This window comes from Salmo salar, chromosome 17 (assembly GCF_965601325.2).
Source record: "Salmo salar chromosome 17, fSalSal1, whole genome shotgun sequence".
In the NCBI taxonomy this organism is placed as follows: Eukaryota; Metazoa; Chordata; class Actinopteri; order Salmoniformes; family Salmonidae; genus Salmo; species Salmo salar.
Window position 1 is genome coordinate 48,516,830 of NC_138307.1, and position 25,183 is coordinate 48,542,012.

Here is a 25,183-nt window from a genome sequence, read left to right on the forward strand (position 1 = left end):
AACCGCTTGGAGGTTAGGGTGACAGCAGTGGTGTAGTCTACGGCGATACGGATATCACTTATTATTGATATCTACATAGCGCATTGATGTGAATCACACTGCTGCTCTCTCCTTTAGCTAATTGTGCCTTATGGATTGTGGTTGTTGTGGATGTCTGTTCACAAATCTAAATGTGTATTTGTACCCAATAATGGTTGAATTCAAGAAGTTTAAGCTGCCTATCAATCATTGTTTTTGAAACCAGTGGACAGCCAGTGAAAAATGCGCTCTTGCAACAGCTGCACAGTGCTTACCCCAGCCCATGGAATAAAGTGGGGCTTTTATTGCTCAATCTAATTCATGCTGGTACATTTTTTTAATCCATAGGCCTACAGGACACATGTTCAAACTCGCACACTTTTGATATACTTAAAGGGGCAATCTGTAGTTGCTACATCCATATTTTGACTTATAAATTATATATATCCATTGATTCTTGAAGAATATAACTTATAAATGCCTCATGAGCTTAGTTCAACCCAAAATATAAGCTTGTTTTCTCCAATGTCTGTAAACATTGTATATGTAAACAAACACTGTATTGCCTCATAACATGGTTAAAACTATACTTTTGATATCATGGATGGTCAGTCCTTGCATCCAAAGGTCTGTCTATTAATCTGAGAGTGATTACATCTCTCCAGACCCATCCCTCAGCTTTTTACAAAAACAGAGGTGGTTATTTTGTTATTGTTTCATCTGTGGATTTGCCCTTTAAACAGCTGCATATTATCAAGACATCAAAGTGTCACCAACAAAAAGGTAAACAACAGGCCTATAGCAAATGCAGCATATGGCATTCTTTTTTCACATGTAAATAGTACTTTTCAGTAGTGCTCAAAGCATGCCATTCCAAGAGTGCAGCATCTATTTTTCAACTTGAATCAATGAGCCCAATCAGTCCTCCATGACAACAAAAATCATAAACAGAGTAGGGCCGGCTAATAAGTCCTTTGTTTTGGGGTTATGCTCAGGTAAAACAATTTGGCTAATCTATACTTCCATATTTCCAAGTCCTATTCTTGAAGATCAAGGGGTATAACATTTACTGGAGTGACTATAATGATGATATTCATTTAACCGTATTATTATATGTAATAGAAAGCGATGTGTTAGAAGAAGCCTACATAACCAACCCATAAAGTCAAATGAACATCCATATATGGCCAGCTATGTAAACTTTAACATTTATTTATCCTGCAATAGATGTGGTTATGTTGGTAACATACATTTATGTCTTCTTCTAATGCCTCTAAGGGGAAAGTAATCTAAAAGTAACTGAATGTAATCAGATTATATTACCGAGTTTTGGTAATCAAAAAGTTACATTACTGCTTACAATTTTGGACAGGTAACTAGTAACTAACAGATAACATTTAGACAGTAACCTACTCAACCCTGGGTGGGACAAAGATCATGGACACAGTAAAGAAGTCGAGCCAGAGGAGTGAGTCACAAACTGACACTTTTACTGAAACAGGCAGAAATTGGCTTACAGAGCTGGTGCAGAAAGGCCTATGCAGTAGAGTACAGATGATCTATCTATAGACTCAACAGACAGAAATAATCAAACAGAAGTTATCATCACTGAGTAGGACTCAGGAGGCAAGAGCACAGATAAGTATCTTATCCATTTGTCAAAAACTACAATACGGCACACAAATTCCAAATGAACAAACTGTATATCACCCCAAAAAAGTATAGATTTTTCATGAAAATAAAGGAAACATCTAGAAAGCCAAAATTCTGAAAAAATAAAGAATATGTATTATATTCATCACTTATATTTTATTTTTATTTCTGATGATGAAACGCTGGTCAGTCAACACTGGTCTCGTACCCGCCTCCGGGTCAGGGTCGTCACCGTGACAAGGTGTTCCATTTCCAACAGGGTTAGGAGGAGCAAACCATCTCTATAGTACAGATGCAGGATCTTCATTTGATCACCCTGTTGCAGGAGAACTGGACATTTTAAAACTTTTAGTGTATGAGGTTTAAAAAGGCTTCTGAAGTTTGTAATTTCCACTTAGAAATTTCAGACTTGATTTTCCCTTACAAAAATGTATCAACCCCTACAAAAATATCAACTAATCATAATCCACATAATAATTCACATTTCCTGTTGCTGCAGGATTATTGTCCCGCTGTAGCAAACTGGCTCAAATTAAGATCCTACATCTGTAACCCATCCTCACACACAATCAACCGCGCCTTTCTGTACATAATCCTGTCCTCCATGTTCCCTTGTTTATCAAGTCATTTAGTAGTGGTGACCCCGTCTGTGCTCCCTCTCCTCTCCTCCTCCTCCTCCATACCCCTCTCAAAGCTGCCTTTGAACAGTGTGTGATTTAGCTAGATAAAGAGATAAAAAGACTGAATGACAGATCTGTTCCTAGTAAGAGAAGCACAGTCCATCTCCAAAGATGTCACACCCTCACCCGTCCCCTTTGCTTTCACACACATTCTGTCCGTTCTCCTCCTCTTGTGAGCCCTTGTACACCATATCCTCATCCTGCACGGGAGCAAAGAGAAGACGACTGTGGTCCCTTGTCCTGCTGCCTAGCTGTCCGTGCGTCTGTTTGTCTGCGTCCATGTCTGTCCGTACATATGGCCGTCCGTCAGCTGGTCAGTCGTTCTTTCATTCATCTTTTGGTTCATTCTCTTGTTGAGACGGGGTGGGTGTTTGTGCTGCTGTGCTGGTGTCGTCCCGGGCGACGCACAGAAAGGAAGGGGAGTTCTCTGGAACGCCTTAGCTGGATGAAGGGGGTGCCCCCCTCTTCCCCACCCCTCGTTGATGCCCTTTCTCTTTCTCTTCTTCCGGCGGCAGGGTTAGGTGTGGGGGTCTGCGCTTGCGTCAGTGGGCGGCTGGCGGACTCACTCCCTGCTCAGGCGAGACCGATGGTCCGCTCGCCCTCTCTCGCTCTCTCATTCGCTCGCTCCCTCAGCTAGACTCCAATCAGCGTCTCCTAGGGGACAGAGCAGGGCTTTACTGCAGTAGCTGTCTTCCAGAACACTCACTGTAATATTTATCCCCTCCTCAAATCCTCAAATCCCCAAAACATCCATCCAAGATCCACCCCCTTTTCTCCACCCATCCCTCCCTCAACCTCCTGCCCCAATATCCATCCCCGTTCACTCCTTCAGTACCATCATTACTGCAGCTCCTTCCATCCATAGGTTGCAATGGTCTAGCGTCTGTTCGTAAGAAAATGTAATTGTGAGTGACAATCCAAAACAAAGTTTTGTTATTCATCAAAAACATCATGGTGTACTTTGCCATCAGTATCATGTAAGCATCTGTCAAATGTATGTTAGGTATGTATATGATGCGTGGTGTTGCCGCAGATCTGAAGATCTCCTTTCTGAATTCTTTAGTCACTTTTCCGAGACAAATATGAGGAGGAGGACAAAGAATCACAAACTATTTTTGTTCTGATGAAAATAGAAAGTTCATGCAATCTTTATTTCCAAAAATAGAAAGCAATCTTTACAGCATTTAAGTAAAAATATGAAAATTCACTTTAGTGCCTGCAAAGCAGAGCAGATATAGTTTCTTTCACGGTGCAAAAATAAAGGGGGACAAGTCTGTCTCTGATCAGAATACTCATATGCCAACAAAATATGGTTTGACAGTTGGGAGACATTAACCCTTTCCCGTCTTAACATAAGCAGGCCTGAGTGCAGTCTGTCAGTAGCGTGTCCGGCTGAGCTGGCTGGCCCTAGCCTCCTGGCCCTCATATCTGTCGTTTCTCTTGTGTTTCTCTTGCCTCTCTTGTCTGTCACGCTTTTCGTGCCTTTCATTTCTCTCCTGCTTTGTTTCCTGCTTTCTGTTCAGGTGCAGAGAACAAGGAGGGAGAGTCAGTAAGTTGACAAGCACCACGTCCTTCGACAGGATCCCATTCTGATGCCATCCCTATTTCTACCAGCATTTGGCTGGTGGTCTGCTGTTAATTCCTGGCCTTGGTGGTGTGTGTGTGTGTGTGTGTGTGTGTAGTCGGTAGGTAAGTTGAGGAGCGAGTCTCACCTTCCTCCGGTCTTGAAGATGAGGTCGGCGTTGGGTGCCCCTTTGGGGTGTTGGTAGCGCGGGCGCCGCTCCCGGTTGGTGTTGGCAGGAGCGGGCCGCTGGGCCAGAGACGCCATCATTTCTACATAATAATAACCAAGAAGGTTAACACAATGCTACACAAACCAACAAAGTGTAGGCATGTTGAATTTTGGTAGTACTCCTGCTACTTTCTCTCGTCATCTCTCAAACACACTCTCCATTTCTTTCCCTAACGCATGCCTCATTCACCATCTGTCCCTCTTCTTATCAATATTGTTCAATCAAAAACACATATTTTGACCAATGTGTAAAATAATGTTGTGTAGATACTCCTCTATGAAAACCAAATTGTCCAAACCTGACGTCTCTATCATAACCCGTTACAAAAGTTACTTGAGTTTTTACTCTTGTAGGATGGCCAGAACTAAAATCAATGGAGGTGCGAGAAGAAAAGTGGGCAAAAGTCAGGACAATTGCATGGCGTCAGCTAGGAGGATTCTGTGAAACAATTAACAATTATGCTAAGAAGATTTCTACGAAACATTTAAGGTTCCTGCTAACTGACAGGCTCACTTTCCCATCGACTCTTTTTTTTGTTCTTTTTTTTTTGGAATCGGCAGGACATAAAACAATAGAGGTGAGATGGATATCAGTTTTGAGACACGGCATATAGTATTTTCATATTATAGTATACGCATTTCATATTATACGCTTTTTCATTTAGAAGATTTCACACAAAAACAAGCGTATCTCTGTGAGATGTCAAAGGAGCACTGAGCGTATACCAAGCTTTTTATTTACAAAGCCTTTTCCATTTAATTCAGCTCGTGTCATGCTAATTTAGCTTTTTTGCAACCTGCAGAAACATGTTTGAGAGAATGATTGAGAGAATGCCAAGAATGTGTAAAGTTGTCATCAAGGCAAAGGGTGGCTACTTTGAAGAATCTAAAATATTAAATATATGTTTAACACTTTTTTGGTTACTACATGATTCCACATGTGTTATTTCATAGTTCTGAAGTCTTCACTATTATTATACAATGTAGAACATTTTAAAAATAAAGAAAAACCCTTGAATGAGTAGGTGTCCAAACTTGGTGGTGAGTGGTGAGTATGTATGTATGTATGTATGTATGTATGTATGTATGTATGTGTATAGACAGTATATGAATAGAAAAGGTGTGTACAGCCACAATTATATAGGATGAGCCATGACTAGAATACAGTATATACATATAAAGTTGGTAAAATAGTATGTAAACATTATTAAAGTGAGCAGTGTTCAATGACTACGTACATAGGGAAACAGTCTCTAAGGTTCAGGGTAGAGTGCTGGGTGGTAGCCGACTATTAACAGTGACTAAGGTTCAGGGTAGAGTGCTGGGTGGTAGCCGACTATTAACAGTGACTAAGGTTCAGGGTAGAGTATTGGGTGGTAGCCGACTAGTAACAGTCTCTAAGGTTAAGGGTAGAGTGCTGGGTGGTAGCCGACTAGTAACAGTGACTAAGGTTCAGGGTAGAGTACTGGGTGGTAGCCGACTAGTAACAGTGACTAAGGTTCAGGGTAGAGTGCTGGGTGGTAGCCAACTAGTAACAGTGACTAAGGTTCAGGGTAGAGTACTGGGTGGTAGCCGACTAGTAACAGTGACTAAGGTTCAGGGCAGAGTGCTGGGTGGTAGCCGACTAGTAACAGTGACTAAGGTTCAGGGCAGAGTGCTGGGTGGTAGCCGACTAGTAACAGTCTCTAAGGTTAAGGGTAGAGTGCTGGGTGGTAGCCGACTAGTAACAGTGACTAAGGTTCAGGGCAGAGTGCTGGGTGGTAGCCGACTAGTAACAGTGACTAAGGTTCAGGGCAGAGTGCTGGGTGGTAGCCGACTAGTAACAGTGACTACGGTTCAGGGTAGAGTACTGGGTGGTAGCCGACTAGTAACAGTGACTAAGGTTCAGGGTAGAGTACTGGGTGGTAGCCGACTATTAACAGTGACTAAGGTTCAGGGTAGAGTGCTGGGTGGTAGCCGACTATTAACAGTGACTAAGGTTCAGGGTAGAGTACTGGGTGGTAGCCGACTAGTAACAGTCTCTAAGGTTAAGGGTAGAGTGCTGGGTGGTAGCCGACTAGTAACAGTGACTAAGGTTCAGGGTAGAGTACTGGGTGGTAGCCGACTAGTAACAGTCTCTAAGGTTCAGGGTAGAGTGCTGGGTGGTAGCCGACTAGTAACAGTCTCTAAGGTTAAGGGTAGAGTGCTGGGTGGTAGCCGACTAGTAACAGTGACTAAGGTTCAGGGTAGAGTACTGGGTGGTAGCCGACTAGTAACAGTCTCTAAGGTTCAGGGTAGAGTACTGGGTGGTAGCCGACTAGTAACAGTGACTAAGGTTCAGGGTAGAGTACTGGGTGGTAGCCGACTAGTAACAGTGACTAAGGTTCAGGGCAGAGTGCTGGGTGGTAGCCGACTAGTAACAGTCTCTAAGGTTCAGGGTAGAGTGCTGGGTGGTAGCCAACTAGTAACAGTGACTAAGGTTCAGGGTAGAGTACTGGGTGGTAGCCGACTAGTAACAGTGACTAAGGTTCAGGGCAGAGTGCTGGGTGGTAGCCGACTAGTAACAGTCTCTAAGGTTAAGGGTAGAGTGCTGGGTGGTAGCCGACTAGTAACAGTGACTAAGGTTCAGGGCAGAGTGCTGGGTGGTAGCCGACTAGTAACAGTGACTAAGGTTCAGGGTAGAGTACTGGGTGGTAGCCGACTAGTAACAGTGACTAAGGTTCAGGGCAAGGTGCTGGGTGGTAGCCGACTAGTAACAGTGACTAAGGTTCAGGGTAGAGTGCTGGGTGGTAGCCGACTAGTAACAGTCTCTAAGGTTAAGGGTAGAGTGCTGGGTGGTAGCCGACTAGTAACAGTGACTAAGGTTCAGGGCAGAGTGCTGGGTGGTAGCCGACTAGTAACAGTCTCTAAGGTTAAGGGTAGAGTGCTGGGTGGTAGCCGACTAGTTAACAGTCGACTAAGGTTCAGGGCTAGAGTGATCTGGGTGGTAGCCGACTAGTAACAGTGACTAAGGTTCAGGGCAGAGTGCTGGGTGGTAGCCGACTAGTAACAGTGACTAAGGTTCAGGGTAGAGTGCTGGGTGGTAGCCGACTAGTAACAGTGACTAAGGTTCAGGGTAGAGTGCTGGGTGGTAGCCGACTAGTAACAGTCTCTAAGGTTAAGGGTAGAGTGCTGGGTGGTAGCCGACTAGTAACAGTGACTAAGGTTCAGGGTAGAGTGCTGGGTGGTAGCCGACTAGTAACAGTCTCTAAGGTTCAGGGGCAGAGTGCTGGGTGGTAGCCGACTAGTAACAGTGACTAAGGTTCAGGGCAGAGTGCTGGGGTGGTAGCCGACTAGTAACAGTGACTAAGGTTCAGGGTAGAGTACTGGGTGGTAGCCGACTAGTAACAGTGACTAAGGTTCAGGGTAGAGTGCTGGGTGGTAGCCGACTAGTAACAGTGACTAAGGTTCAGGGTAGAGTGCTGGGTGGTAGCCGACTAGTAACAGTGACTAAGGTTCAGGGCAGGGTGCTGGGCGGAGGCCGGCTAGTGGCGACTGTTTGTTTATTATCGGCTGTATTAGGTTACGAAATCCAACATTTTGGATATAACGCTAGTGATATTTTAGAGAAACACCATGCTGAATGATTCAGAACATGAATAATTATATTTGTCTTGGTGAAATGTATTTTATGACATAAGGAAGTTACATTTCATCACCAAAGAGTGTTTTCACCCGCTCAGTGAGAGGACACCCTATATAATACCTTGGTAGTCCTCTTGCTCCTGTCTCTCGTTGATGTCCAGAGTGAGCTTCTTCATCCTCATCCTCTCCTCCTGCTCTGCCTGCTGCTGGTTGAAGTGGTTGGCAGCCAGGTGGGAGGATAAAGGCACGTTCAGGATCTTAAACTAGAAACAAGAGACAAAACAGACACACATTCAAGAACTTCAACTGTAGTTAGGAGATCTGAAACAGGCACATTTAGGATTGAGAAGGAGCAAGAAGGACATCTCATGCTGTAGGCAGACAACGAGACCAGTGCTCAGTATTCACACTGCAGCAGAAACATGCTCTCCTGGTTTACTATTCAACCTTTGACAACATTCCCTGTGATCCCTACTTTTCCTCTGGCTGTGCTAAAACTTCAAAGTGTTTCCCGGACGAAGGCCCAGGCAGCAGAGAAAGGGAGGGCCACTCCCATGGTGTGGAGCTCACAGAGGAATGCAGTGAACGTGTCTGACAGGGAGGGGTCCAGGTACGTCACATAGAGAAACTGTGACGCTGACTAACACACACTGAACCCCATTATTCTCACCTCAGGAAACACACTACAGGAGAGGATGTTGTGTTTACCATGAGGGCGTATGGAGAGACATGTCATTTATAATGCATTAAGTCATTTATATAGCTTAATTTTACATCAACAAAGACCGTCTATAGCCGGTACTGTTATTTGGTCAAAACGTAATGTTTACATAGGGTTTGTAATCCGGTAAATGTAGTTGCTGGAAGTGTAGTGGACTGAGTTTAGTGAGCTCTACTTTAATGTCTTGATTTTCTGGGCAGAGACTGTGGACACACCCTGACCCTTTTACAGTACAAGAGCTTGTCGTCTCTACCCCAAAACCTTACATTCCACCCGCGGACTGGGCCTAAACACACACACACACACACACACACACACACACACACACACACACACACACACACACACACACACACACACACACACACACACACACACACACACACACACACACACACACACACACACACACACACACACACACACACACACTTAAGAGTCAATATTATCGCTGGGTCTGTCTGACAGTGCTGATTCTGTGGAGGGATCTAACTGAGCTCACAGCGAAGAAGACCTAAACAAGTTTGTGTGTGCGTGTTCATACTCTGTGTATGTGATCTTTACGTGTGTGTGTGTGTGTGTGTCCATACTCTGTGTATGTGATCTTTACTGTGTGTGTGTGCGTGTTCATACTCTGTGTATGTGATCTTTACTGTGTGTGTGTGTGTGTCCATACTCTGTGTATGTGATCTTTACTGTGTGTGTGTGCGTGTTCATACTCTGTGTATGTGATCTTTACTGTGTGTGTGTGCGTGTTCATACTCTGTGTATGTGATCTTTACTGTGTGTGTGTGCGTGTTCATACTCTGTGTATGTGATCTTTACGGTGTGTGTGTGTGTGTGTGCGTTCATACTCTGTGTATGTGATCTTTACTGTGTGTGTGTGTGTGTGTGTGTGTGTCTCCATACTCTGTGTATGTGATCTTTACTGTGTGTGTGTGCGTGTTCATACTCTGTGTATGTGATCTTTACTGTGTGTGTGTGTGTGCGTGTTCATACTCTGTGTATGTGATCTTTACTGTGTGTGTGTGTGTGTGCGTTCATACTCTGTGTATGTGATCTTTACTGTGTGTGTGTGCGTGTTCATACTCTGTGTATGTGATCTTTACTGTGTGTGTGTGTGTGTGCGTTCATACTCTGTGTATGTGATCTTTACTGTGTGTGTGTGCGTGTTCATACTCTGTGTATGTGATCTTTACTGTGTGTGTGATCCGTGTGTCCATACTCTGTGTATGTGATCTTTACTGTGTGTGTGTGCGCGTTCATACTCTGTGTATGTGATCTTTACTGTGTGTGTGTGCGTGTTCATACTCTGTGTATGTGATCTTTACTGTGTGTGTGTGTGTGCGTGTTCATACTCTGTGTATGTGATCTTTACTGGTGTGTGTGTGCGTGTTCATACTCTGTGTATGTGATCTTTACTGTGGTGTGTGTGTGTGTTCATACTCTGTGTATGTGATCTTTACTGTGTGTGTGTGTGCGTTCATACTCTGTGTATGTGATCTTTACTGTGTGTGTGTGTGTGTCCATACTCTGTGTATGTGATCTTTACTGTGTGTGTGTGCGTGTTCATACTCTGTGTATGTGATCTTTACTGTGTGTGTGTGCGTGTTCATACTCTGTGTATGTGATCTTTACTGTGTGGTGTGTGTGTGCGTTCATACTCTGTGTATGTGATCTTTACTGTGTGTGTGTGTGTGCGGTTCATACTCTGTGTATGTGATCTTTACTGTGTGTGTGATGTGTGCGTGTTCATACTCTGTGTATGTGATCTTTACTGTGTGTGTGTGTGTGTGCCTGTTCATACTCTGTGTATGTGATCTTTACTGGTGTGTGTGGTGTGTGTGTGTGTGTTCATACTGCGTATGTGATCTTTACTGTGTGTGTGTTCATACTCTGTGTATGTGATCTTTACTGTGTGTGTGTGTGCGTTCATACTCTGTGTATGTGATCTTTACTGTGTGTGTGTGTGTGTCCATACTCTGTGTATGTGATCTTTACTGTGTGTGTGTGCGTGTTCATACTCTGTGTATGTGATCTTTACTGTGTGTGTGTGCGTGTTCATACTCTGTGTATGTGATCTTTACTGTGTGTGTGTGTGTGCGTTCATACTCTGTGTATGTGATCTTTACTGTGTGTGTGTGCGTTCATACTCTGTGTATGTGATCTTTACTGTGTGTGTATGTGTGCGTGTTCATACTCTGTGTATGTGATCTTTACTGTGTGTGTGTGTGTGTGCCTGTTCATACTCTGTGTATGTGATCTTTACTGTGTGTGTGTGTGTGTGTGTGTGTGTTCATACTGCGTATGTGATCTTTACTGTGTGTGTGTTCATACTCTGTGTATGCGTGTCCATACTCAGTGTGTGTGTGTGTGTGTGTGTGTGTGTGTGTGTGTGTGTGTGTGTGTGTGTGTGTGTGTGTGTGTGTGTACCTGCTGCTTGTTGCCCTTGCGTGTGAGCATGACAAACTGCATGGTGTCTGAGATGTCTGCGTCCCCCTCTCCAGAGCAGACGGGTCCTCCAGGGCCTTTCTTCAGCTGGCTCTTCAGCTGCAGGGGGATGGCCACGTCCAGCTGGTGCACCTTCACCGCCTCCCCGCTCCGCTGCTACACACACACGCAGACACCACCCCTGTTAATACCCATTTATTTAACAAAAGTAGTACAGACATAGTGAACTGAGAGAATAGGAGAGATACTGTACCTGCAGGTTCTCCAGCATCATCTTGTCCAGAGCCTGGATGAAGTCCTCATCCTCCGCACATGCCACATGCTTCAGACCGCCACCACGGATGGTTACCTCCTACAGGACAAGGCTGTCAGTAACACAATAACCTCTCTCCCCCTCCCCCATAACATCTTCTTACATTGTTCTCCTCGTCTGTCTCGTTCTCTTTGTTGGAGTCGGTCAGATAGTCAGTGTTCTCCTCCTCTTCTTCCTCCCGCTCCTCTTCCTCATTCTCAGACCCTTCCTGGAACACACAATGGGTTCTTAGAAGGGGGGGGGGGGGGGGTGTGATTGTGTGCTAGCTTGTGGAAGGTAGAAAGAACACTAAACCAGGAGAGCTAGGGAGGGGTAGGCCTGGCATGATAGAGTTGATTTATGAAGGAAGAACAAAGAGTTACAGAACGTTGACCCGTCACGCTTTTCTGACCGTGGAGTCAACACATCAATCTAGCCGCACAAGATGACCCACTTCCTTATACAGTATCCTGCTTAGGACTGGGCGTCCGTCCTCAAGTTTGCCCCTACGAAACTAGGGATGAGGGCCAAATGAATGAATAAATGGATGAGGGAATGAGTGAGTGATCTAGTATGCACCTATTATGAGAGACTTGTATCTTAGACGTGCAATGAATGGTCTGATGCCCATGAATAAAAGATTGACATAATCACTTCTTCCTCTGGCTCGTTCATCTCGCTCTCATTGCCAGACTGCTCCTCTGTGTCCGCCCCTCCCTCTTCGTCGTCATCATCGTCATCCTCGTCTAGAGCCTCGCCTTCACTCCCCATGGCACTGGAGGGCCGGCCGTCCTTCTGCCCATCCATGGCCAGTCCTGCAGGGCACAAACGTATGCGCGCACACACATCTTTATTAGAACGGCGCAACGTCAGGTTGCAAGACTAAGTCTTGAAGCAAGAGATCAAGAGAAAACGCTAAATCATTTGAATAATAGTCGTTGATTACAGTCCTTGGTATCAAGCTCCTCTCGTGAGCCACCGCTCCATGTTCTGAACAGGCTTTACCCTGGCTCGTTCCATAATAAATCAGATTATACAGAAAGCATAGACATTTACCACAGATAATATCCTAAACTACTTGAAGTATGTCCAGGAGTGAGGACAGATTAACGCAAACAACAAGCCCATTTAGAAACAGAAACAGGAACTGCAGGAAATACAAGTCACTGTGACATTCATGGTGAAACTAAAACAGGTGCTTCAACATAGTGCTTGGAGGCCATGAATATAACTTCAGAAGCCTGACGAGCTGAGAGCAGTAGAGGAGCAGATAGGTGTGTAGTTAAGAGATGCTGCTAAGCAGTAGAACTTAGTTAAGCGGGCTTCAACAGAGGCAGAGGAATGCCAACATTGCCTTATCTTGGTTAAAGGATGAAAGGTACAACAATGAGGCCACTGTACAGCCTGTGGCTTATGTCACCCTCATCAATCACTCAGAACACACACAGTACACAGACACACAGTACACACACACACACACACACACACACACACACACGCACAGGGTTTTTGAAAGCGTTCTCTCACATTCCATGTCAACACCTTGAAACCTTGAACAATGCTCTGTGTGTGTTAATACAGCTGACTACTCGTTCTGTGAGTCAGGATATATTTGTATTTGTATTTATTATGGATCCCCACTAGCTGCTGCCAAGGCAGCAGCTACTCTTCCTGGGGTCCAGCAAAATTAAGGCAGTTTATCCAATTTTAAAAACATTACAATACATTCACAGATTTCACATCACACTGTGTGCCCTCATGCCCCTACTCCACCCCTACCACATATCTCCAGTACTAAATCCATGTGTATGTATAGTACGTATGTTATCCTGTGTGTGTACGCATGTATCTGTGCCAATGTTTGTGTTGCTTCACAGTCCCCGCTGTTCCATAAGGTGTTTTTTAATCTGTTTTTAAAATCAAATTGTACTGCTTGCGTCAGTTACTTGATGTGGAATAGAGTTCCATGTAGTCATGACTCTATGTAGTACTGTGTGCCTCCCATAGTCTGTTCTGGACTTGGAGACTGTGAAGAGACCTCTTGTGACATGTCTTGTGGGGTATGCATGGGTGTCTGAGCTGTGTGCTAGTAGTTTAAACAGACAGCACGGTGCATTCAACATGTCAATACCTCTCACAAATACAAGTAGTGATGAAGTCAATCTCTCCTCCACTTTGAGCCAGGAGAGATTGACATGCATATTGTTAATGTTATCTCTCTGTGTACATCCAAGGGCCAGCCGTGCTGCCCTGTTCTGAGCCAATTGCAATTTTCCTAAGTCCTTTTTTGTGGCACCTGACCACACGACTGAACAGTAGTGAAGGTGCAACAAAACTAGGGCCTGTAGGACCTACCTTGTTGATAGTGTTGTTAAGAAGACAGAGCACTGCTTTATTATAGACAGACTTCTCCCCATCTTAGCTACTACTGCATCAATATATGTTTTGACCATGACAGTTTACAATCTAGGGTTACTCCAAGCAGTTTAGTCATCTCAACTTGCACAATTTCCACATTATTTATTACAAGATTTTGTTGAGGTTTAAGGTTTAGTGAGTGTTTTGTTCCAAATACAATGCTTTTAGTTTTAGACATATTTAGGGCTAACTTATTCCTTGCCACCCACTCTAACTGCAGCTCTTTGTTGAGTGTTGCAGTCATTTCAGTCGCTGTAGTAGCTGACGTGTATTTTATTTATATTTTAAAAATCAAGGGGCCTAAACAGCTACCCTGGGGAATTCCTGATTCTATTATATTTGAGAGGCTTCCATTAAAGAACACCCTCTGTGTTTTGTTAGAAGTAGTAACTCTTTATCCACATTATAGCAAAGCCATAACACATACGTTTTTCCAGCAGCAGACTATGATCAATAATGTCAAAAGCTGCACTGAAGTCTAACAAGAACAGCCCCCACAATCATTTTATAATCAGTTTCTCTCAGCCAATCATCAGTCATTTGTATAAGTGCTGTGCTTGTTGAATGTCCATTACACCTGCAAAATGAATGCTTCCCTCTTCCTCCTCTAAGTCTCTCAGGGTATTTCATTATCTACATCCTGTCTGTCTCTTGATTGTGTTTTTATCTCTGTGCATCTCTTTGCTCTCCATCAGATACTGATCAACTGTTCAGAGAGCACTACAAATGAGCATTTCAGTTAAAGAAACACTTTCAGTATTGTGCCACATTAGAACAGCAGGTGCAATAGGGCAACGATATATTTGACGATATATTCGCATATCTTGTCATTGGGGTTTTACTCAGGTATTGATTAATATTCCTCTTACTTGAGAAAATATGTATTCGTCCAGACTTAAGAGTGAGTGTTTTTAAGTGGCAGTCTACAGCACAGGCAGGTCTGACTGCTGTGTGTTTGTGTGTGAGAGGGCCAGGTATGTGTGTTATTAGGGAATTAGACCTGTCTGACAGACAGACAGAGTGCCCAGAGCTGAAGCACCCTCCTACACACAGGGGAATGTTGCTCAGCAGGGAGGACAGAGAGCAGGACTGGGCCAACCCAAGGAGCTAGCTGCTACAGAAACACAAATACATTTCTGAGGCCTGCAGGCACACACACACACACATCTGGGGGACTGACGTATGACAAGGATCTTTAACAACCTTGTTGTGGTGTGCGCGTACATGTGTGTGTGCCCTTATGCATGCGTTCCTGTGTGTCAATCTCACTCGGTCTCTTACCCAGTTTAACGAGGAACTCCCTCTCCAGCTCGGTGACCTGTCGTGCGGAGTCTTCCAGAGAGATGCAGAGCCTCATCTTTGGTCGGAGCAGCTCCAGGGTGTCACTGATCATGTAGTCAATGTCGATGGGGAACTGGTGCTCTGCACTCCACACCTCCACACTCTTCTTCCACCAGATATACCTCTGGAGAGGACAGACAACACCACATCAGAATTTAGGGACAGTCTTGTAATAAATGAATGTAATTGACATTATGTCACAACAGTATCAAAATGCTTCTTAAAGGAAAGAAAGAGAGTAAGAGAGCGAGAGACAGAGGCTGAGAGGATTGAAATAAGGAGAGGTCAAACGGTCATACCGACTGACCTGGAAGTAGATGAGGAAGCAGTCCAGCTTCCTCTTGCTGGAGCCGCGGTCAAAGTACTGTCCGCAGGTGTCCAGCAGGGTGCAGACCATGCGAATGCGGAACAGGTGCTCGGGGGGGTCCAGGGGGCTGGGGCCGCCGTCCGGGTTCACCCCGAACGAGATGAAGGAGAAGAGGGTGCGGAAGATGACCGCTGACTCCACCATGCGGTAGTTGTAGAGCTCCCCCAGGAACTTGGCACTGCTGATTCGACGCTGGTTGAACTTGGGCTGGTTCACCTGCAAAGGAGAGGGGGAGAAGGAGCGACAATGGAGGGGGGAGGGGGGGCAGAGGAGAAAAGGGCGTGAGATGGATAGACAGAGAGGAGAGAAAGCAGGTGAGATGGATAGACAGAGAGGAGAGAAAGCAGGTGAGATGGATAGACAGAGAGGAGAGAAAGCAGGTGAGATGGATAGACAGAGAGGAGAGAAAGCAGGTGAGATGGATAGACAGAGAGGAGAGAAAGCAGGTGAGATGGATAGACAGAGAGGAGAGAAAGCAGGTGAGATGGATAGACAGAGAGGAGAGAAAGCAGGTGAGATGGATAGACAGAGAGGAGAGAAAGCAGGTGAGATGGATAGACAGAGAGGAGAGAAAGCAGGTGAGATGGATAGACAGAGAGGAGAGAAAGCAGGTGAGATGGATAGACAGAGAGGAGAGAAAGCAGGTGAGATGGATAGACAGAGAGGTGTTGAAGTTGAGTGCCTCTGTGCTCAGAAACACCATAAATATGAAGCCCCAGGGAAGACTTTACCCACATGAACCTAACATGCAGCCTGTTCACACGGTATACAACACGTAGCCTCAACAATCAATCATTCAAGTCATAAGAAACATACCATCAATCTCTCCTGCTAGGGCTCTTCACATGGCCCTGACATCCAAGAATGAACTCTTGAATCTGGGCCTGACTCCAACAAGATCCCCTTCCCCGGTCCTCACCTCAACAGCTCACCACCCTGGGCTTGCCTTCCCCTTCCCACCCCCTCCCATGGTGCTCACCTCCATTCCCAGGCGGATGTCCTCCAGAACCCCGTCCACCACGTGGATGCCCACGTCCTCCTGGTAGGCCACAAGGCCGGCCAGCAGGTTGGCCACACAGTGGATGCTGTTGTACTTGACGTTCCAGATGTTGACCATGCAGCAGATCAGGTAGCCTTTAGACTCTGGGTCCTGCCAGGGGAGTTTACGCATCTGCCTCAACACCTAGGGGAGGGAGGAGAGAAGAGGACGGAAACGAGGGAGACAAGGAAGCAGAGAACGAGAAGGGAGAGGTAAGATGATAATTGGCAGGTGTTTGTGATACTTCTGTTGTGGTTTTGTATGTTAAAGAAAATCAAGACTAATCGGGGGGGGGGGGGGGGAAATCACACCTCTTTTTCCCCCTCATATCTCTCTATAGTGTTATGATGAATATGCATAAGCCAGTGACTGTATAAATGAGGCACCATGAACTAACACTCGCACTTGACTTTTTTCCTCCCTTACTAGTTTCAAGTTTTATTAGTCGTATATGTACGGCATACGTATGGTATTCATCGTCCAACCAAATGCTAACTTGCAGGTTACTTCTCGAAAATGCAACAAGAATAAGAAATAATAAAAGAACACGAACATAAAGTAAATGTCTGTAGAATAGAATAATACATTTTAGCATAAGGATAATACAGGAAGGCACAATTTATAGTCCAATATTTACATGTATATTGGGGAAGGGGAGGATGGGGGGCAAGTATACAAATAGAGCAGTATAATACGAGTCTGAAAGCAGCACCTTCCTAATATTGAGTTGCACCCCCTTTTGGCCTCAAAAAAGCCTCAATTTGTCGCGGCATGGACTCTACAAAGTATCAAAAGCGTTACACAGAAAGTTTAATATTTTTTACCCTCTTTTTCGTGATATCCAATTACGATCTTGTCTTATCGCTGCAACTCCCCAACGGGCTCGGGAGAGACGATGGTCGAGTCATGTGTCCTCCGAAACACGACCCGCCAAACCACGCTCATTAACACCCACCCGCTTAACCCGGAAACCAGCTGCACCAAAGTCAGCCTGCAGGCGCCCGGCCCGCCACAAGGAGTCACTAGAGCGCGATAAGCCAAGTAAAGCCACCCCGGCCAAACCCTCCCCTAACCCGGATGACGCTGGGCCAATTGTGCGCCGCCCTATGGGACTCCCGGTCATGGCCGGTGATGACCCAGCCTGGGATCGAACCTGGTCTGTAGAGACGCCTCAGGCACTTTAGACCGCTGAGGCCACAGAAAGTTACAGAGGCCTATATATCATAGTCCCCCAAAAATGATAACCTCCGCTGTTATTGTAATCGTGAGGTGTTAGCATGTCTTGGGGGGTATAATATTCGTGCATCTGTACTCATCTGTACTCATCACACTCACTACGATTCATTCAGGATTATCCGTAACCATGGTAGCATCCACATTAAATGTAGAAGTGTTTAGAAACACATTCTATTCTTATTTACAATAAAAATGACTCCAAAATGACACACCATTAATTTCTATTTGGCACAAAATAATCTGAAACACAGCAGAAGCATCCAACAAGTTTGTACAGCCATTGTGTGCTAGGAATATGGGATCAAATACTTTTGACTATTTTAATACACATAGTGAATTTGACCCAATACCTTTGGTCCCATAAAACGAAGGGACTATGTACAAACTGCCGTCATTTCTAAACGGTTCACCCGATATGGAGCAAAATACCCTCAAATTATAGTCGACAGTCTGCACTTTAACCTCATAGCTTTTGGAGCTCACTGTATCTTAAGATGAATGCACTAACTCTTAAGTTGCACTGGATAAGAGCGTCTGCTAAATGACTCAAATGTAAAATCTTCATACCTTCTCCGTGGTGACCTTGGAGAGGTCCTTGTAGAGCAGTTTGCGGATGTACTCCTGCAGCGGGGGCCTCTTCTTCCTGACAGTCTTCTCCATGGGCGGGGGGTTGCAGTAGTAGTAGGCGTTCTCCACCATGGTCACGTAGCGAGCATCCAGGTGCTGCGCCTGCTTCTTACGCATCATTTGCTCCTAAGACACGCAAACATACAAAAACAAGTGAGCCATTCAATATAGCCCAGAACGCAGCTAAAAGCCCTCAAAAAAGGCGTGTTGTCTTATTATCTTGCCAAACGTAACCTAGAAAATATGGCAGCTGTGCATGCGACATGAATAACCTCGTCCAAAAGCAATTTAGGGATAATAAAGCTGGATTAATAGAGCTTTATAAACCAGATTTAACCCTGTATTTTGGTACCAGTTAGGAAGGCCAAAACAGGTCTCTCTCCAGGACTCTGGATGCACTCCACAACCTTAGGGGAATTCCAGTACAGTGTTTGAGAGGGGTGTGTGTGTCTGTTTGCTTGTACATTCGTGGAGGCTGCCGAGGGGAGAACGGATCATAATAATGGCCGAAACGGAATCAAACACCTGGATTTGAAATAAATTCCGCTCCAGTCATTACCACGAGCCCGTTCTCCCCAATTCAGGTTCCACCAACCTCCTGTGTTGTACACGTACGTGCGTTCATTGCCGTGTGTGTGTGTGCATGCGTGTGTGTACCAGAAGGACGCTGGTCCGGAGGTGGGAGTCGGGGGATCTGAAGAGGAAGCGTCCACTGGTCTCCAGCAGGGTGCAGGCCATCTCTATGTGGTGATGGGAGAAATCTGACAGCAGCATCTGTAGAACACACACACACACAGTAACATGATGACAGTGTAACACAATAATTGTAACAGTAATCACGTTTCCATCCACAGTTTTTATGCGAGTTAAGTCATGTATTGTTTTTTTTTTTATCACGACAGGTGTGATGGAAACAGGAAGTGTCAATACAATTTCAGAAATGTCGACAAACAATTTGTTAGTTCGACATGGTGGGATCATTTTGTGTCGGTAAAACTAATTATGTGAGATTTGCAGTGAAAACTCCTTTATGCGCAAATATTGATATAATAAACCATCATGTTGATGTGAATTTGGAGTCACGAGATATGCTAAGTTGTACCACCCCTACAACATGGAAATGTACTAAGAGTTTATAGGCAGATTAAATAAGTTCTGATGAACTTCATGGTGGTTAAGTGATGGGTGGTGATGAGCTTCGAAGGTGTTATTTGAATGCTGGTGACATGATGATTGATGCATGGCTGCCAATTATCAAATACAAATTATAAACTGTGTGGTTCGAGCCCTGAATGCTGATTGGCTGACAGCGGTGGTATTTCAGACCATATACCACAGGTATGACAAAACATGAATTTTTACTGCTCTAATTAAGTAGGTAACCAGTTTACAATAGCAACGATGCGTCGTGCCTAAGGTGGTATAATGGCCATATACCACACCCCCTCGTGCTTTATTGCTTAATAATATTGCTCTTATCCATATCTCAGCATATTTACATTTTAGTCATTTAGCAGACGCTCTTATCCAGAGCGACTTACAGTAGTGAATGCATACATTTCATACATTTTTTTTCTTCCCATACGGGTCCCCCGTGGGAATCGAACCCACAACCCTGGCGTTGCAAACACCATGCTCGCGGGACCATATAACTTATAACCTACCCTTGTCCACTTTATCAGCAAACTGTTATCTAGAGAGCATGTGCCAAAACCAGATTGGGCACGTTACCTATTTATAGCAACAGTTAGTGACAAAACTATTGGTAGAGGTAAAAATGAAATGGAAACATTGAACTTCTGCTTTTTATTTGGTACAGGAAAATGTGAATATTGTTTTCATGCAGATTTTAGAAGAGTCGCATGAATATCTGTCGCCAATTGGATGGAAACCTAGCTAACGATAGCACAGCTTCCTGGTGAGAGAGATGCAGCCCCTACCTTCAGACAATGCAGAGTGTCCGTTTTTGAGAACAACTTGAACTTGGCCAGCTCCCCGATAAACCTTACAGTTTTATTTTTTGTTTCGATGTTGATCTGGTCCTTCTTCCGGATCTACAAGGAAACACAACAAGCATTGTGTATTAAAAACTCTTTCAAAACTGTTTGTTTCCTTCAGTATAAGTCCTATTTTAATGAGGCAGTGGTTCTGTATGAAAGACACAACGAGGAAGGTGCTAATAGCTGTAGTAAAGTCTTGGGACTTACGTGGAACCTGAAGTCTCCTTTGAGTATGGAGCACAGGTCCTCGGCCACATCTGACATGCAGGGGTGAAGGGTGGCCACCAGACGGGAGTAAAAGGGCAGCAGATCCAACCTGGAAGAACACAACACAACCATGAGCTTTACAATAGCATAAGTACCATTGACTTCCTTTATGCCATTTCAAATTAAATGAGGAGCAACAGCACCACCTAGTGGGGAGAAAAGAAAAAACATATTCCCACACAAATCAATACATGATCAAATCCTTCCAAATTCACTATCTGCATGTGCATGCGTGCATGCTTTGTCAGGGAACGGTGAAGAGAGTCCGGACCAGCTTCCTGATCCAATCCTTCCAAATGAACTATCTGCTTTATAGTGTGTGTGGTACCTTTGTCTGGGAACGGTGAAGAGAGCCCGGACCAGCTTCCTCCTGTTTGACTTGGTGTTCATGTTCATGCAGAAATCCATGGCAGCCTGTGAACAAACACACCTACAGTCAGACTAATTCACTGCACAACTGTGTACTTAGTACCATATTCACTGTGAATCGTTGCCTTTGTGGCTAAACTCAAATTGTCAAGCTGGGAATACATCCTTCTGGTACGCTGAAGGTGTGTGTTCTCTCCTTGCCTTGTCTATGAGGTCTCTGTTGACACAGTTGGGAAGCTGCTGGATGAAGGCGTCCACGATGAGCTTCAGATGGGACCCGGTGCTTGCCTCCTCATCCTCTTGTTCTTCATACAGAAACAGGGAGGACACAGTCAAACATGTATACAACAAAGTCATGCTCCAAATAGCTCCTTAGCGAACTTAAGAGTCACTCACCGACAGAAACAGAAAGAGCAAAGCCATAGCATAGGTATAAGCCTAGGAACGGGGTTGATACATGTGGTATATTAGAAACCTTGTGAATGACTGTCTGGTTTCCACATGCTCAGCAACACACCTCTGTTTAGTTGATTGGCCCTGAGCACCCATGAGTGGGCCCTAGCTCTGTTTCCCTGACCTCTCTCATACCCTAACTTGATCCCTGGAAAAGACACACAAACACCAAGACACTGTCCATGTCAATAACCAACATGGTTCCTTTATCCAGAGGTTGTAGATATTAGATTATTGCCACCCTCTTGTTGTCTTTGTCAAAATGGAAAGCTGGGTGTGCAAAGCGCTGGGTGGTGTGTGCTGCTTGGTGGCTGGTGGGTGGATAGAGAATACCTTCATCTTTACCTTGCTCGTCCAACAGCTTTTTGGCGAGCTCTGCCTCGTTCTCTGCCTCGTCAGGTCCATCCAGCTCCAGAGGGTCATCAGCGATGTCTAGAGCCTCGAGCTCCAACTCCAACTCCTCTGTGGTGGCCGCAGCATCTTTAGCCTCTGAGGAAAGGACACAGCAACAAGAGCAGGCTCAGTCAGACAGCCTGAGTGTCTGTGTGAGTCTGCATGCGTGCATATGTGTAGGTGGCTGTACCTTTAGCAGCAGCCTCCTCTTTGTCCTTGCCCTTCTCGTTATCTTTGAACAGGATGGCGGGGACGAAGGCCTTCAGGTCCACCATGTTCTCGTAGAAGTTCCTGGCATCCTCGTCCTCCCAGATGCCCCCCTCCAGGTCATACTCTCCGGGCTTCCCAGGGGTGAAGATGTCAATGCCAGGGCCGTGCTCTATTACACAGAGAGGAAAGGAGACGGCTAGTTACACAGACACCAAAGACTGTAGGCTACATATAACCAACAGCAATAAAATATGATAACAATGTGGCTTTATAACACAAATCACCCAAAAGTACAACAAAAAGCTCAGTCTTTACATTGTTCCTATAACAAAGTAATAAACAGTATACAAGGGTTGTTACTCTTTACCTTCCTGCACAGTCTTGTCCAGTGGAAGCTCTGGCATGTTCTCATCCAGAAAGTCGGCCAGAGACTGGGTGTTAGCCAGCAGCTTCTGGTAGGACGTGGCAAACTCCTCATGCTGCTTGTGTCTGTCCTCACTCAGCTCCCCTTTGGAGTGGAGGATACGCCTGGAGGGAGAAAAAACATGGAGCTGTCAGTATGTACACGCAAACACATTTAGCATGTTACTCAAATAGGCAAATTGTCATGTACTGTGGCAGGAGTATACACTGAAATCAATAATACAAGAGAAGAAGTGAGATAGGTCATGGAGAAAAGTTTCTCCAAGTAACCTAGGCCCCATCACCTGTTCTGCCTCTCAATGTTCTGCAGCTCGCGGTGGTCCTTCTTCAGGTGCTTGGTGAGCGAGGTGAAGTACTCCCTCAGAAGGTTCTGAAAGGGCTGCTGCTTCTCTGTGTTGATGATCTCGCTGGGAGGGAAGGCCAGGCCAAACTTCTCCCGTGCAGCCTTCACCTTGCGAGGCACCAGGCCCGCGATGTCGTCCCCGCAGTGCTTACAGAAGCTGATGACCACTGACACATGCGTGTGTGTCTCGCGGTCTGTCCCGATGATGCTCTTCAGCTGCTCGTAGATGAGTGACAGGCCCTCCTTGTCCGTGAACAGGCCTACGATGGTGAGCTCTGCGATGAAGCGCAGGTCGGTGCGCAGCTTGCTCACGTTGGGTGCCTTCTCTTCCTTGCGTGCCTCAAAGTGCCTTTTCCAGGCCTGGAGGAGCAGTGGGGCAAATTCGGCGTAGCGCTGGTGGAAGAGGGAGCACAGGTGCACGGCGCAGCCCACGTCAGAGATCTTCAGCTTGGCCTCCACCACAGAGCCCACCGCCTCGCCGATGTACTTGCTGAGGTTTAGTGAGCCAAAGTCGTTGGAGAGGGCATCGCGCTGCTGCTCGGTGAGCGTGCGCAGCTTCTTGACAAAGGCTGTGTTCTTCTTCAAGCTGGAGTCAAGGCGGCTAAAGAAGGTCTCCTCGGGACGGCCCTCATGGGCGTTCTGGTTGCGGACGCGAAGCTCCTTCCGGCACTGATGGCGCTCCCAGGCCTCCTGGTGGAGCTGGTGGCCCTCCTCCTTCTCCCTGGAGTGGGAAGAAAGATGGAGAATCAAAATACTGACCATACACAAAGTTCATGATGTTGAGAGCACCTACAGTAGAACATGATACATTATTATAGTGGTTCCTCCCCTGAGCTCTTACTTGAGTTGAGCTGCCTCCTCTTCACGCTGTCTCTTGGCCTCCTCCTCCTGAACTTTCCTCTCCTGCTCCTCCTGCTGCTTCTTCTCTTCTTCCTCCTTCTTCCTCTGCTCCTCCTCTGCCTTCTGTTTCTCCTCCTCTTTCCGTTTCCGCTCTTTTTCTTCCTTCTTTCTTTTGTCTTCCTCAAGCCGCCTCCGCTTTTCCTCTGCAGCCTTACCAATATCTTTCTTGCCACTCATCTTTGCCTCATCCTTCACTTTATCCCGGGAGGAGGCGGGCCGTCTATCACCATCCCTGTCTTTCTCCTTGTTACTAAAGGAGCTCACCTCTTTCTCATCCATGTTTAATGATCTCTTGCCCTCAGCAGGCATTCTAGAAAAACAAAAAACTAAATTGAGTCATTCTCATTAGCAGTGTTACACATATCAGAGCTAGGCAAGCCTAGTTAATAACATACACTTTGACTTAACGTTAATATTCGCTGATCATAACATTGGCTAATTCACATTGCTAGCTACACACGCATCACAAAATGTCGATATAACAATACTAGCTGTGCTGTGACTGGTCGAGCCGCTAAAAGTTTTAGCCTGCCGTTGGTGAAAGCGTCATAAGATTAAATGTCAGTGATTGAACATTCCAATAACTCAGCTAACTAGTTATTTTTCTAATATCCGCGAACTACCATATCTAGCTATATAGGTAACGTTATAAAATGCCCCCCCCCCCTCTTAAATCGCATTTATTTGATAGTGTTGTTAAGGAAACGTTAGCTATGTTGACATTGTCTTACCTACGACGCACGTATAGCTAGCCTAACATAGCATGGCAACTTGCTGAACACACAACGGTTAGGTAAGAACCGTTAGCTGTACAATTGCTAAATTACGACGATTACGTACAATCATTTTAGAACAATGCAATAACGTGTAAACAAAATTTTTTTTACCACAAGTGTCGACAAAACAGCACACACTAAGCCAACGTTACGTTGCTAACGCGTTAGCTAGCTAACTGTTGTTAGGCCGCTTCGGCTTGAATAGAGGTAAACAAATGGCTTGGTAGCCCGCGAGCACTAAGATCGTCGATGTCAATCGTCTGCATAAACCAAAAATAAGCGGCAATATATATATTAGTAATCATTACATGTCGTTCATTATAGAATATAGTCTAAAACACATTATTACCTTCGATTTCTGTCAACATAAACATCAGACTTGTGTTAATAAGTAAAAATGATTTCCTTGTGCGGGAAAGGACCCCTTTGATTGAGCACCAAACATTCTGCCTGAAAGGAAATGTAGGCCTAATCTTCTTTGTTTATTGAATCGATATGCAGATCGAATATATTTAAAATATTTTTTAAGGAATATTTTATCAATAGATAATAGTTTACCTACACAAATGATATAACTGAGTTATGTATTCATTAATTCAGACAGGCAATGTCGCAGATGACATTAGGGAGTGTTGTCTCTGTTGTGTCTGCTGGAGCAACAGTTGCAGCCGAGAGTTCCAGTCAATTATGTATATATACACACATAACATTTCAGTCATTTAGCAGACTTACATGAGCAATATGCTTTTATCCTTTGTCAATTATCCTTGCTCAAAGGCACATCTTCAGATTTTTCACCTAATCGGCTCGG

General features: G+C 45.1%; 1 protein-coding gene across 7 annotated transcripts; it reads right to left on the bottom strand.

The window, feature by feature from the left end:
• Positions 1–1,487: 1,487 nt before the first annotated feature.
• On the bottom strand, positions 1,488–24,803 carry LOC106576024 (regulator of nonsense transcripts 2). Of its 7 annotated transcripts, none has more exons than XM_014152831.3 (24): positions 24,722–24,803; positions 23,538–23,922; positions 22,638–23,417; positions 22,298–22,458; positions 21,911–22,099; positions 21,661–21,816; positions 21,392–21,475; positions 21,076–21,179; positions 20,834–20,919; positions 20,446–20,554; positions 20,179–20,292; positions 18,896–19,012; positions 18,179–18,364; positions 16,316–16,519; positions 15,277–15,552; positions 14,910–15,093; positions 11,865–12,025; positions 11,335–11,439; positions 11,172–11,270; positions 10,901–11,074; positions 7,868–8,009; positions 4,064–4,184; positions 3,187–3,234; positions 1,488–3,002 (listed from the first exon to the last, which is right to left on the bottom strand). In XM_014152831.3, exons 1-23 carry the CDS (start codon positions 24,744–24,746, stop codon positions 3,228–3,230), a joined length of 3,969 nt encoding a protein of 1,322 aa, XP_014008306.1. In that variant the 5' UTR covers positions 24,747–24,803; the 3' UTR covers positions 1,488–3,002; positions 3,187–3,227. The 7 variants fall into 7 exon arrangements, with proteins under 7 accessions (XP_014008306.1, XP_014008305.1, XP_014008300.1 ...); XM_014152830.3 differs by having other exon boundaries at positions 1,488–3,005; XM_014152825.3 differs by lacking the exons at positions 1,488–3,002; positions 3,187–3,234 and adding an exon at positions 3,484–3,866 and having other exon boundaries at positions 23,538–23,906.
• Between the last annotated feature and the right edge of the window lie 380 nt (positions 24,804–25,183).